The sequence below is a fragment of the Mastomys coucha genome, unplaced genomic scaffold (genome assembly GCF_008632895.1).
Source record: "Mastomys coucha isolate ucsf_1 unplaced genomic scaffold, UCSF_Mcou_1 pScaffold16, whole genome shotgun sequence".
NCBI classification, from domain to species: domain Eukaryota; kingdom Metazoa; phylum Chordata; class Mammalia; order Rodentia; family Muridae; genus Mastomys; species Mastomys coucha.
In genome coordinates this window covers 1,755,399-1,769,827 of record NW_022196898.1, presented here as the reverse complement: position 1 = coordinate 1,769,827, position 14,429 = coordinate 1,755,399, and the positions used below count along the sequence as shown (strand labels likewise).

The 14,429-nt window shown below is 41.5% G+C and overlaps 1 protein-coding gene across 4 annotated transcripts in view; it reads left to right on the top strand.

The window, feature by feature from the left end:
• Positions 1–14,429, top strand: part of Elf2 (E74 like ETS transcription factor 2) — an 85,672-nt gene that overhangs the window by 4,858 nt on the left and 66,385 nt on the right. For 3 of the 4 annotated variants that reach the window (XM_031376201.1, XM_031376202.1, XM_031376204.1), the window contains exons 2-3: positions 10,636–10,722; positions 12,854–13,083. In XM_031376201.1, the coding sequence (XP_031232061.1) occupies positions 13,012–13,083 (72 nt within the window). In that variant the 5' untranslated portion in view covers positions 10,636–10,722; positions 12,854–13,011. The remainder of the gene's footprint in view (positions 1–10,635; positions 10,723–12,853; positions 13,084–14,429) is intronic. The other variant, XM_031376203.1, reaches the window with a different exon arrangement.

Sequence of the window (14,429 nt, the reverse complement as noted above, 5' to 3'; positions counted from 1 at the left end):
GACCAGGCTGGCCTTGAACTCCGAAATCTGCCTGCCTCTGCCTCCCAAGTGCTGGGATTAAAGGCGTGCACCACCTGCCTGGCTCTTGGCTCTCTTCTGCTTTGTTTGTTTTCTTAATGTGTGTGCTTGTGCAGTGTTGTACTTAGGTGTGAAGGCCAGAGGACAACGTTTGGGAGTGAGTTCTGTCCTTTCCCTTAGGGAGTCAGGTTTGGCAGGAAGTGCCCTTACTCCTGAGTCATTTTACAGGCTATGGATGTGGTTGTCTTTTAAAATGTGCCAGTTTTGTGGATGGTATATAGAAGCTACTTTCTTTCCTTTCCTTTCCTTTCCTTTCCTTTCCTTTCCTTTCCTTTCCTTTCCTTTCCTTTCCTTTCCTTTCCTTTCCTTCACTTCTCTTCTCTTCTCTTCTCTTTTCTTTTCTTTTTCCAGATTGGTTTTGTATACTTTTCTTTTTAAATTTATTTATTATATGTAAGTACACTGTAGCTTCAGACACTCCAGAAGAGGGCGTCGGATCTCATTACAGATGGTTGTGAACCAACATGTGGTGGCTGGGATTTGAACTCAGGACCTCTAGAAGAGCAGTCAGTGCTCTTAGCCACTGAGCCATCTCTCCAGCCCCGGTATTGTATACTTTTATCTCATTGAAATAATTATTCTTACAGTATTTTGGGTGAACTCTGTAGTAGTTCTTATACACAGCACCATGTATCCTGTAATGGAGTTGGCTTTGAATTGCCTTTATCAGAATACATTTCTCTCCTTGAGTAGAACCACAGGAAGTAAAGGCTGATTAGAGAGCCTGCCTGCTGTCCTCCAGGTTGGTAGGAAGCAGGAAAGAGCCCACTGAGCTTTTTATCATCAGCTGCAGTGTTTTCGCAGATGTGTTGTTTTTGATCCTGAGTGGGTACTGGACTGTCACATGCTCTTCCCACATCTCTGGTCATCACCAGCGGTGACTCTTTACCTGCCTTGCTTAGCATCGGAAGTCTTGCATCTTGTGAAGTCCTTCAGTCCTCCACAAATCAGTGGGATTGGTCATTATGAGATGACCATATGGTTTGTCCTTTATTCCAGTAATATGCCATGTTATGTCATTTGACTTCAGGTATGAAGCAGGTTCCCAAAACAAACCCCCTTGCTCAGTGTAAACAATTATATGGTTTTTTTTGTTGTTGTTTTTTTGAGACAGGGTTTCTCTGTGTAGCCCTGGCTGTCCTGGAACTCACTCTGTAGACCAGACTGGCCTCGAATTTAGAAATCCACCTGCCTCTGCCTCCCAAGTGCTGGGATTAAAGGCGTGCGCCACCACCGCCTGGCAAAAATTATATGTTGATTCATTTTGCTTTAGTGGTATTTGACTTATTTTGTGTCTGTATTTATAAGGGATATTGGCTTATATTTCTTTTCTTTTTCTTTCTTTCTTTCTTTCTTTCTTTCTTTCTTTCTTTCTTTCTTTCTTTCTTTCTTTTTTTTAAGACAGACTTTTCTCTGTGCAGCCCTGGCTGTTCTGGAACTCACTCTTTAGACCAGGCTGGCCTGAAACTCAGAAATTCACGTGCCTCTGCCTCCTAAGTGCTGGAATTAAAGGCATGCGCCACCACTGCCTGGCTCTTGGCTTATATTTCTTTTCTTGTTATACATAACTTGAATTAATCTATTCTTAGCCAAAAGAAGAAGTGATGCACCGTCTGTTTAAGGACTAAAGTAGTACTTACTAACCCTGAGGGATATGTTGAACGTTTTTTGCCTCCTGTTTTCTGTCAGGTTCCTGAAGGATTGGTATGATTCTTTATGTACTTTTGATAGAATTTACCAGTGAGAGTGTCCGACCTGGATTTTCTCTTTGGTAATTAATTTCAGACTTGGTCTTATTCAGTAACAGCTCATCAAGGAGGGAAGCCAAAGCATGGGCTTACAGCAGAAGCCATAGCGGACTGCTGCTCACTGGCTTGCTCTTTGGCTGGCTCCTACTGAGCTTGATTTCTTATAAGATTTTACTTTTAAGGCTGTCTGTCCTCCCTCTCCCCCCTTCTCTGTGTTCCTCCCTTGTGAGTATCCTGGGATTGGTGTTGCAGGCAGTTGGAAGCCACTTGATATAGGTTCTGGGAACTAAACTCAGGTCCTTCTTATTCATTTATTTATTTATTTATTTGTTTATCTTTTTTACCTATTTTTTCTGTGTATCCTTAGCTGCTTTGGAACTCTCTCTGAAGGCCAGGCTGGCCTCAGACTCAGAGATCGGTCTGCTTCTGCTTCCCTTGTGCTTGGACTAAAGGCATGCGCCACCATGGCCTAGCAAGAACAGTTTCTACTGTAACTGCTGAGCTATCTCTAGCCCCCTGGAAAGCTTTTTTATGCTGTCTAGAACTACCTGCCTGAGAAATGGTGTATACACGGTGGGCAGGTCCTCCTACATGGATGAGTAATTGAGGTGTGTGTGTACAGCTATGCTACAGATCAGAGGAGAGCTGGTGATGAGGGGACAGGCTGGTCTGACTCCATGCAGGTCCTGGGTTGAAGTCAGGCTGTCAGGCTCTGTGGCAGGCTGTCCTAGCTGGAGCTATCTGCTGAATCAGTCTTTTCATCATTAAAAATATGCTTTTCTTTCTCCTCATGTTCACTATTTTAACAGCATCTTTCTCTTATGCCTTTACTTTCAGCCCGTTTGTTTTATTGATGTAAAGTGTGTCTTATAAACAGCATCTAGTTAAATGCTCTGTGTAAGAAAATGCCACGACTGGCTTTTGATTATAGGGTTTCATGTGTTCCTAGTGTAGTCACTGGGAGATTTATGCCTGCAGTTTTACTACTTTTCCTATGTTCCATTAAAAATAATTCGCTTACTCTCTGTTGCCTCTTTTATACCTAACAGACGTCCCAGTGTGCTATTGGAACTCTTTTCCTGTTATTTATTTATTTTTTAAAGATAGAGTCTCCTTCCTGGCCTGTTGCTCACCGTGTAGCCCAGGCTGGCTTTGAATTCAACACAGTCCTCCTGCCTCAATGTGCTGAGTGCTGGGACTTCAAGTATGTGTCAGCATAACCCAGGAAAATACAGCCCCCCCCCCTCCCCGAGACAGGGTTTCTCTGTGTAGCCCTGGCTGACCTGGAACTCACTCTGTAGACCAGACTGGTCTCGAACTCAGAAATCCACCTGCCTCTGCCTCCCAAGTGGTGGGATTAAAGGCGTACGCCACCACCGCCCGGCTGAAAATACAGTTTTTAATTTATTAAATCTATTTCAGATCAAGAACAACTTCGTTGTAACATAGAAATTTGGCTTCAGTCTAGCCACACGCCTCCCATCCTGCCTGTTAGTAGGGTTAGGGTACAGCAGTTCAGCCTTCGGCATTTATTTCTTCCTTGTTGTCTGGACACGGGACCATACTGTGGGGCCTGTGCTAGTCCGGAACTCTTGCATGTGACCCTGGAGTCAGCCTCCCTAGCAGCTGAGCAGGCAGTCAGGTGCTGCAGGCTCTGGAACTCACTTCAAGACTTCCGTTTCCTTTTTTCAATTTTGTGTCTTCTAAAAGAGCATTTTATACTCTCTACATATTTATTTCTTTGTATATACAGGGTTATATCTGTTTCTTTGCATGCATTTCTGGTCATGGGTGTGAGTTGTTCAGCCTGAAGGAGCTGCTGGAGGGTCGCTTGGAAGGCAGTTCCCTCTTTCTTTGGTTTTCTGAGGTCTCTGTGCTTTCCCTCATTTTTGAGGAGTGTAGCTCTGCTGGGCTCCGAGCTCCTGAAGCTCAGGTGGCCCTTCCTCTCAGGACCTTTAATATTCAATCCGTCACACTCTGGTCTCCCCTTGTTTCTCATAAGTTATTTTCTGCTTTGAAGATGTTCTGTTTTGACTTAACGGGTTTACTACGATGTGTCTGATAGGAATCTTTTTGTATATTGTATTCATTTAGTCTTTAAAATGCTCAAGAGTATCTATATATAATAATTACATGTATTTATTGTGTACCATAGCTTTGCCCTGTATTTATGCAGTGATCAGTAATTCCTTTGAGCTCATTCCATACAGTCCCAGCCTTTCATTATTGTCTGTTCTTTTTTTTTCTTTTTTTAAAAGACTTATTTTTATGTTCATTGGTGTTTTGCCTGAATATGTTTCTGTGTGAGGATGTCAGATCCCCTGAAACTGGAGTTAGAGACGGTTGTGAGGTGCCATGTGGTTGCTGGGATTGAACCCTAGTCTTCCAGAAGAGCAGCACTGAGCCATTCTCCAGCCCCTATTGTGTATGTTGTGGGGGTAAGCGTGCTATTGTGTGCACGTGGAGCTGGCTCTCTCCTTCCATCTTTACATGTGTTCCTGGGATTGAACTTGGTCACTACACTTTCACAGCAAGCCACACCAAACCACTTTACTCATTCTACCCTCTTGATGGCTAACAACCTTTCATGAACGTACGTTTTGTTCTTGTGTGTGTGTGTGTGTGTGTGTGTGTGTGTGTGTGTGTGAGCAGGGTTTCTCCCTGACTGTCTTGGAATTCACTCTGAAGATCAGGCTGGCCTCAAACTCACAAGAGATCTGAATGCCTCTACCTCCCAAGTTCTGGAATTAAAAGCATACCTGGTGGGGATTGGTTCTCTCCTTATACTATTTGGAGATTGAACTGAGATCTTGGCAACAGGTGTCTTAACCCTTAGGCCTTAGCCTTAATCTAGCTGGAGGGCTGGGACTACAGGCATGTACCACACTCTCCCTGACTAATTTAGTAAATCTTGATTTTCTTTCTTTCAATTAGTTTTAAATTTAATTTATGCGTATAAGTGTTTTAGCTGATATATCTATGTGAAAGGTAAACCATTTATGTGCCTGGTACTCTCAGAAGGCAGGAGACAGTGTGGCATCCCCTGGAACTGAATAGTTGTGAGGTACCATGTGGGTGCTGGAAACTGAACCCAGGTCCTCTGCAAGAGCAGCAAGCACTCTTAACTGCGGAGCCATCTCTCCAGCGCCCCGCCCCATGATTATTTCTTGAATATCTTACCTCCCCTGCCCCCCACCTGCTCTGCAGAATAACTGATTTTTTTTTTCTTTGTTTTTCAAGACAGGGTTTCTCTTGTGTAGCCCTGGTTGTCCTGGAACTCACTCTGTAGACCAGGCTGGCCTCAAACTCAGAAATCTGCCTGCCTCTGCTTCCCAAGTGCTGGGATTAAAGGCATACACCACCACTGCCCAGCAGAATAACTGATTTCTATTTGTGAATTTTCAAGTTTGTTAAGTCTGGCATTCAAATGTGTTGAGCTTTGTTAATGAGTTTTTAAAATTTGTTTTATTTTATGTGTGTGCCTTTCGTCTTTGTGTGTGTACATGCATGGTGATGGACATGGCAGTGCCTGCAGAGGTCAGAGGAGGGTGTTGGATCAGATGGCTGTGAGCCATCTTATGGGCGCTGGGAACCTAACCTGAGTCCTTGCAAGCACAGCAGTTGCTCTCAGTTCCTGAGCCATCTGTCCAGCTCCTTTGCTGGTGACTTGTTTTGTTTGCTTGCCTGTTGGTTTTTGAGACAGGGCTTCTCTGTGTAGTCTTGGCTGGCCTGGAACTCAACAGGACCAGGACTGGCCTGGAACTCCCAGAGATCTGTCTGCTTCTGCTTCCTGGGTGCTGAGATCAAAGGCATGTATCACCATGCCAGCATAGATTTTTAATTTTAGTGCACTGCTTTTCAGCATTCTAGTTTTGATTTCATTCATTTTTGCAACTTGAAACCTTCATTGAGATTGTCCAATTTTGACTCAGCTGTCTTACTCTGCCTTGATTACTTAAATATAGGTTTTATTTATTTGGAAATGGAACTGAATTTTACTTATTTTCTTACTCTCCCTTCCCTTCCTCCATTGAATCAGGGTTTTACTAAGTAGTCCTGGCTGGCCCGAAACTTGCTATATTGACCAGGTTAGGCTGGTTTTGAACTCACAGAGATCCACCCGCCTCCCGAGTTTACCGTCCCTGGCAGGAGCTAGTTCTCCTGCCTCTTGGGTCCTGAGGATTGAACTGAAATTTCAGTCTTGGCAACAAGTGTCTTAACTCTCTGAGCCTTCTCACTGGCCTCTAAATTTTACATATAAGGTAACTGCTAAATCATTTATTGAATGGCAAAATGTTTTATTTAAGACCCTACTCAGTATTTGTATTTCAAGATATGCACAGTATTATTACTTTTGAACGTTGAGTTTTATGTAATAGTTTTTATTTAAAAAGTTTGCAACTTTATGTAATTAACTACTGGTTATTGATAGATAGGAGCAGTGTATATTTTTAAAATATCAACTGAAGTTTTAGTTCCATTTACTTATACTGAGCGAATGTGCACTGATGTGGAGACCAGAGGACAACTTGTGGGCATCACTTCTGTACTAGTGTGCAGATCCTGGGGATGGGACCCAGCTGTCAGACATGGCCTATGAGACATGTCCTTCGCCCAGGATTCTGTATATATTTAAAAGATCTATCAGGGACCCTGAGGGAAGGCTCTGCTGTTAAGAGCATTTGTGGCTCTTGCAGTGGATGAGTTCTCAGCATCCACATGGTGGCTCTCAGTCATTAACTCTAGTTCCAAGGGATCTGATGCCTTTGAGGGTATTCATGAGCACACAAATGTATTCAGACAAAACACTCATTCACATAAAATAAATTAATCTTCTCCCCATCCCCGTCTCCGAAATGGAGATAAAGTATATATAGCTACTTGTGTGTCCATACTTCCTGCTGTTGATCGGTTCTGTGTTAGGTGCCGCAGGTAGGAACAAGCCAGCGTGACAGTGAGACTGAAAGCAGCTGACAAGGACAGCGTACCTTGAGTTGGAATGGTTCTAAATTATTATGAAGCCTTCCCAGCCATGCGCTTGCCAGCCGTGCACTTTGTCTCCTCAGGTATCTGCTCACGGATGCCTACTTCCACACAGAAAGTGCACATACGAATAATTAATTAAAAATAAAATAAACCGTTAATAGTATTTTAGTTTTTTGGAAGACACAGCAGACACAGTAACTGCTATTTTACTGCCCTCTTGGCTCTTATATTTTAGGAGAGGAGACAGGTATTAAGAATCCAAACAAGGTAGTTTTAGAGCATGATAAATACAGCAAGTGAATAAAACTATGCTTTTAAACAGGGAATGTTAGGAGGCCGTGTGCTGATAGAGTGTGGTTTGCATGAGGAAACACTGGCTGAAGGGGGAGGTGAAGGGACTGTGTCTCCACGCTGCTGGCCGCGTGCTGGAGGCTGGAGGCTGGAGGCTGCGGAGCAGTGGTGTGAAGACTGTGTGTGGTCCATGCTGTGAGTACTGGTGCGAGTACCTGTGTGCTGGCATTCAGCAGGCCTTGGTAGGCGAGAAGTGTGAGGTCAGAGGTCAGCTGGCCACAAGGAACATCTGTTTCTTTTTCCCAGGTGTGCAGAAAGCCACAGGAAAGGCAGTGTAGTGCTTTTATTCCTGGCTAGAGAATTAACTTAGAGCAGGATTTGTTTTTCTTGTAAATAGTGTTTGGGTAAACGTTGCACATAGGATTTCATGTAAATGATGTTTAGTCTTATAAATGATATCAGGAAAAGTAAGTTTCCTACTGGAAATTGCTTCCTTAAAGTTTATTTAAAAATCGAACATCACTACGTATAAGCTTTAACTTTTAGCACAGTAGCCGGTGCGTTGCTGATCTGCACTTCCTGACTCTGCACTGCTGTTCCAGAGTCTGAACATATGTGAAAGGTTAGGAGGCTACCCGCCAGGCAGCAGTTTCAGCTTTAGTTCTGCTGGTAAATGCTGGCTGCCATGTCGGCTTCAGCTGCACTTGTCTCTGTGCTCATTGAGTCTTTAGCCAACAGGAAAGTAATGATTAATAAGGAAAAGATACTTCTCTAACTTTCTTACATATTTCCTATACAACACTAGGATTTTTGTCCTTCATTTGTTTTGTATCGTTTCCTTTTGCATGTAATTGATTTTTTCTTTTTAGTAGAATCTTTGTATTTCTCATTTCCTATTATATACCCTATATCTATTTTCTTTGTTTGCTATTGGGATTACATTTACCAACCTGCAGTAACATTCTGTTTGAACACTAATATAATAATGTAAAAGTCTCCTTCTGGACTGGTGATGTAGCTCAGTGGCTCGCGGTGCACACACAGAACCCTGCGTTCATCCCCAGCGCCAGAAAAACAAAAACTCCTTTATGGTCCTCCATCTCTTTCAGATGTCACAAGATTTTTGCCTTCATGCATGTGTTCCCCCAAATAAAATGATTTCCTCATTAAATAAAATAAATAAAATGTGTAGTTAAACCAAATTTAGATTAATATATTGGCTCTTAGACAAAAAGTGTTTTGAGCAAGTTTGTTAGTCTTTTAAAGCATACAAAAAAGGAAAGTGAATAAAAACCATTTATATCAACACTTCACTGCTGCTTGGGCACTGCCGTCTGAATCCTGGCCTTAATTTCCTCACAAAGCTTGGAGTCCAGGACCTCTCATTCTGTCTTGTTGGGCTCATCTAAGCATTCCTTACAGCCTGGCTCTGCTTATGAGTAATGAACTCTTCAGACTTTTCTGAGGATGTTTTCATACCTCTGCTTTTGAAGGCCAGTTCTGCAGAACATAGGGTTCTTTGTTGATGGTTTCGGTTTTTGTTTTTTGGTTTTTTTTTTTTTGTTCTTTGAATATATTTGCCAGTCTTCTGACCACCAAATACTGATGATGTACTTCCTGGTAATCCTGTTGAGGCTGGCTCATGTGACAAATCATTTTTCTCTTGCTTCCAAGTTTCTTTGTCTTTGATTTTTAAAAAAGATTTATTATTTTTAAATTTAAATGTATCAGTGTTTGCCTGTATGTATATGCAGCAGTATGTATGTGTGTAATGCCTGATAGGGCCAGAAGATGGTATTAGATCCCCAAAACTGTAATGATAGATTCTTGTGAGTTGCCATGTAGGTGTTGGAAACTAAACCTTGGTCCTATACAGGAGGAGTTAGTGCTCTAAGCAGCGCCATCTTTCTAGCCCTGTCTGTAGTTTTTTAAAGTATCACTATATTGTATGTTACTGTGTGGTTCTCTGAGTTCAATTTACATGGGGTTCATTGACTTTATTGATTTTTTTTTTTAACTGCTTTTGAGACAGGTCTGAGCTGTGTAGAACAGGGTGCTCCTGGCTGCTTGGATTAAAGGCATGTGTCACCATATCCACCCTTAGCTCTTTAAAAAACAAAACAAAACAAAACAATGTCTGTCTGTCCGTCCGTCCATCTGTCTATCTGACACAGTCTGAGGTACATAGTCCTGGCTGATCCTGAACTACCTGTCTCTGACTCTTGGATGTAAGATTAAAGGTGTGTGTCAGCACACCCAACCTTAGTTTTAGTTTTTCAAACTTTATACTCCTGAAGGGGAGTGTCTCAGTTAGGGTTTATTTTATTTTATTTTATTTTTTGGTTTTTTGAGACAGGGTTTCTCCGTGTAGCCCTGTCTGTCCTGGAACTCACTCTCTAGACCAGGCTGGCCTCGAACTCAGAAATCCGCCTGCCTCTGCCTCCCAAGTGCTGGGATTAAAGGCATGCGCCACCACCGCCCGTCTTCAGTTAGGGTTTCTATAGCTGTGATAAAACACAATGACCAGAAAGCAAGCTGGGGAGGAATGGTTTTATGTGGCTTACATTTCCATATTGCTGTTTGTCATGAAGGAAGTCAGGAATTCAAACAGAGCAGGAATCTGGAGGTAGGAGCTGATGCAGAAGCCTGGAGGAGTCCTGCTTACTGGCTTGCTTCCTATGGCTTGCTTAGCCTGTTTCTAATAGAACCCCCACCACCTGCCCAGGGATGGTCCCACCCACAAGGGGCTGGTCCCTTCCCTGTCAATCACTAAATAAGAAAATACCCTAAAACCCTGCCGAGATCTTATTGAGGCAATTCATCTACAGTGACTGGAGCTTTTGTCAAGTTGACATAAATTAACTAGCCAGCATGGGCTAGAGAGATGGCTCAGGGGTTAAAAGCACTGGCTTCTCTTGCAGAGGTCTTGAGTTCAATTACCAGCAACCACATGGTGGCTCATAGCTATCTATAAAAAAGCGATCTCATGTCCTCTTCTGGCTTGTAGGTATACACGCAGACAGAGCACTTCTAAATTTAAAGTACAGTTTTTTTTTTTTTTAAAAAAAATCCAACGACTAGGCAGCACAAGGAGTTAGATTGCCACTTGGGTACCTATTGGTTGGGACTGCAGATGTTTCAGCAGTTAAGAGCAGTTCCTGTTCTTAGACTCTAGCTAGTGCACACATGGTTCCTCATGACCTTCTGTGACTCCAGTTTCAGGGGATGAATCCTCCTCTGCCTTTTAAACATAAAAATAAAAGAAGCCCACTGGTTGATTGTAATATACTCCATAATACTCCTTACTTAATAATTACCATTTAGTGGTAACTTAAAATTGCATCGTTGATTGTAAAGTTTTTGATTCCTTGGTCATCTAGAAATAATGATTCTACATTTGTGTAAATGTGTGCCATCAGCCTTTGGAGATGTTTATTTTATGAAGTACGTACTGTCTGAGTCATATCTAATTAGGGCAAAAATATGTTTTTAATAGAGTTGTGTTAATACTGTCTTTTTTCCTTCCCATCAGTAGTTCCAGAGAACTGCTGGTTTAGAGTTTAGCTCTTGGGAGTTGTGAAAACAGTGAAGGATGCTTAGACTACTTAACATTCAAACTGTAAGTAAAGTTTATTTCTGTTTTTTATATGTTTTTTGATTTTAGAATACTTATAGTAACAGGGAGGTTTGATGTGATGGGATTGTGGATTTTTCTTTAATTTTCAGAAGATATAAACACTTCCTATTTAACTTTCTAAGATGTAAAAGAAGGGGCTGGAATGATAGCCCAGTGGCTAAGGGCACTTGCTGCTCTTTCAGAGGACCTGGGTTTGGTTCCTAGCACCCACTGCCCATAGCTGGCAACTGCTTATATTCCAGCTCCAGGGAATCTAACTCCTGCTTCTGACCTCTGCATGTATTTGCACATATATGGTACCTATACATATACTCAGGCACACACATATATACATTAAATAACAAACAAATTGTTTCTAAAATTATGCAAAAGGAGACTTAAAAGTATTAGATTATGGGGCTGGAGAGTTGGCTCAATGGTTAAAAGCACTGATTGTTCTTTCAGAGTATCTGGGTTCAATTCCCAGCACCCATATGGTGCTCACAACTGTCTATAACTTCAAGTTCTCAGACCCTCACACAGACATAACATTCAGGCAAAACACTATTCATTGCACATAAAACAGAGATAGATAAGTAACTAAATAAGAAAGAGCATTAGGTATTGAGATGAAGTTTCTACCTTTTCCAGATACTTTATTTCATAGTAAATGTTTACAGAAGTTATTTAATATTTATTCCCATTCTATATGATGCAGTGGTCAAAATTAGTATTGAGTATAAGATTAATAGAATACAGTATTGGGAATATAGATTTCTTTAAATGTTTTTAAAGTTTCTTTACTTTTGACATTAAAAAAAAAAATCCTCTCAGAAAACTTTGTATTATCTGTGTATGAAAAACATAACTCAGAATCAAATAAAAAGCAACTTAAGGATTAAATCCAGATGAGACATATTTTGATACTCATCTCTATGAGGAGGAGGAGGAAGAAGAGGAGGAAGAGGAAGAGGAGGAGGAGGAAGAGGAGGCCGCTTTTGGGAGTGGCTGAGAGATGGCTGTCAGTAAAAGCTGCCACTCATTGCATAACCCCCACACTCCAAGTTTTATTTGCCTAAGAGAGTTTTAAAATCATTTTAAAAAGATTTATTTTTAATTATGTGTATGTGTATGAGTGTGTGTCAGTATGTCTGTATGTAGTATGAACACAGGTGCCAGCAGAAGGGTAAGAGGGCACTGGATTCCCTGACTGTGGGTGCTGGGAACTCAGTACTCTTGTTATTCAAGACAGAGTCTTTCTGTGTAGCCTTGGCTCTCCTGGAACTTGCTCTATAGATCAGGCTGGCCTTGAACATATAGTGAGATCCACTTGCTTCTACCTCCCAAGTGTTGTGATCAGAGGCATTGTGCCACCACTGCCCTGCCGAGCTCAGTACTCTTGACCAGTGAACAGTCTCTCTCCAGCCCAAATTTAAAAAAAAAAAATTCATTAAAGTATTCCAGGTATAATGTTGCATCTCCATAAAAGAAGAAAGTTATAATATTTTTAAAATATTAAAAAAAATATGTGTATGGGTGTTTTGCTGGCATGTATGTCTGTGTACCAGAAGAGGGTGCTGGATCCCCTGGAAATGGAGTTACAGACCTTTGTAAATTGCCCTGTGGGTGCTGGGATCTGATGCCGGCTCTTATGGAGGAGCAGCCAGTGCTCTTAACTGCTGATCAATCTCCTCAGCCTAGGGAAGTTTTAACATAAAATCTTCCATAACAGTACTTATGGTACTACCAAGCTAGTACCAATAGCTTGGTAAAATATTATTCAATAAGTTAATACATTTGAATATTCAGGTTTTTTTTGTTTGTTTGTTTTGTTTTGTTTTGTTTTTTGTTTTTTTGAGACAGGGTTTCTCTGTATAGCCATGGCTGTCCTGGAACTCACTCTGTAGACCAGGCTGGCCTGGAACTCAGAAATCCACCTGCCTCTGCCTCCCAAGTGCTGGGACTAAAGGCGTGCACCACCACTGCCCAAATATTCAGTTCTTAAGTAGAGTGTTATTCACTGTCTTTTGACACATGTAGAAGCCTATATCCTGTTTAATTAAACTGTTGAACACTAATCGCTTTATATCTTTCCTATATATCTTTAACAATTCCTCATTTTCCCTCTTTTTAGACCCCCTGGTTAATCATCTTTAGAAGACTGAACTTCTGGATGTCTACTCCATCTCTATTGAATTAAAGCATGAAAATGAAGCCTATAACCCTGGCAATCATCTGTGAGCCTTAATTACATTGGTTCATAGCATTTGAAACTTCCTCAGGGAACACGCCATGGCGTCGGCAGTGGTTGACAGTGGAGGTTCTGTTCTGGAGCTTTCCAGCAATGGAGTAGAAAATCAAGAGGTTAGGCATTTAATATATCTTATCTCTGTTTTGTTAGTAGAAATCAATATATGAGTCTGTCTTGAAATGAATGAGGGAAACAGGCACTCGAGAGTAGACATGTACTGTGCACAAACTTGTAATGGTCATGTAACTTAGTGATGGGAGAGAGAGGTGCCCCGCTGAGTGTTGTGTGTGTTAGAGGGAGTGAGGAGGAGGGCACGAGCTGGGAGAAGTGAGGGCACATTAGCTTAGATACAACTTGGAAGTTTCTGAGAGTATCCATTTTCTTAGATTTTAGAGAAGGAGAGATACATTCATTGCATATAAATACCTAAATTGCAGTTGTCTGAAGTTAGAAGCTTATGTTTTATGTTTATGTTGCTTTCTTTGTCATTTTTATTTCTTAATCATTCAGTTATGTCTAATTCAAGATTGATCTGTCACATTTTAATATGTGCAGTTATTTCTATAATTAGAAAATGAAGTTTTGAAATTGTCTGCAGGTAGGATTTTGAATCTTTAGCGTATTTGGCCATTTTCTTGTTACAGAAAGAAAGCATTGAAGAGTTAAGAGGTAGGAGAAGAAAAGAGAGTTTCTGATCCCCACTCCTTAGAGATAGAATTGTCTCATGCTGCATGCAGATGTTTGTGTGGGGATACCTTGGAAGTCTCTCTGTGAAAGATCCTGCTGTCCCTGGGGTTGGTGGCAGGATAGTGGCACAGTGGCATGCCCGAGCACAGGAGGACTCAGGCTTGTGTTCTGGGGTCCTGATGGGCTTGCTTGCTTGCTTGCTGTCTTTACAGTCTCTGAGACCCAGGTCTACTCTGGCAGACTTATGGGATGTACTTTTCTTTTGTCAGTGGGTTTGCTAACTACTCTGTGTTCCCTTTGCACTGAAAGACTGCCTCTAAAATGGCTACAGAGTCCGTGGGAAGAAGCCACCACAGTAGAACATACTTCCCAGGTCAACTTCTTCTTTCTGTAAGATTCCCTTTCTGTCCTCTGGAGATGAGTCTCCAGGGATCATGGATGCAGGATCCGCTCTCCCTTCTGATAGCAAATGTTGCTTCTCTGTCAAGTTACTTTCCTCTGCTCTGTAGCCTTGCAGTGTTGGTGTTTTGTTAGGTGAGGAGAGCTGCCGTGAACAGTGTATTTACAGAGTATATTTATTATAGAGATAACAGTATGGAGGAAAAGAAGGTCACTAAGATTATTTCTGGAAGCCTCCTTTAATTTCTTCTCCTTTACATGGGATCACAAGGATTCCTAGGCAGAGCTTAGCATGGAGGGAAACATTTTTAGATAATGAATTTACCAAGTTGTTATTGACTAATGATATTTTCTTTTCCTTTTTTTTTTTTTT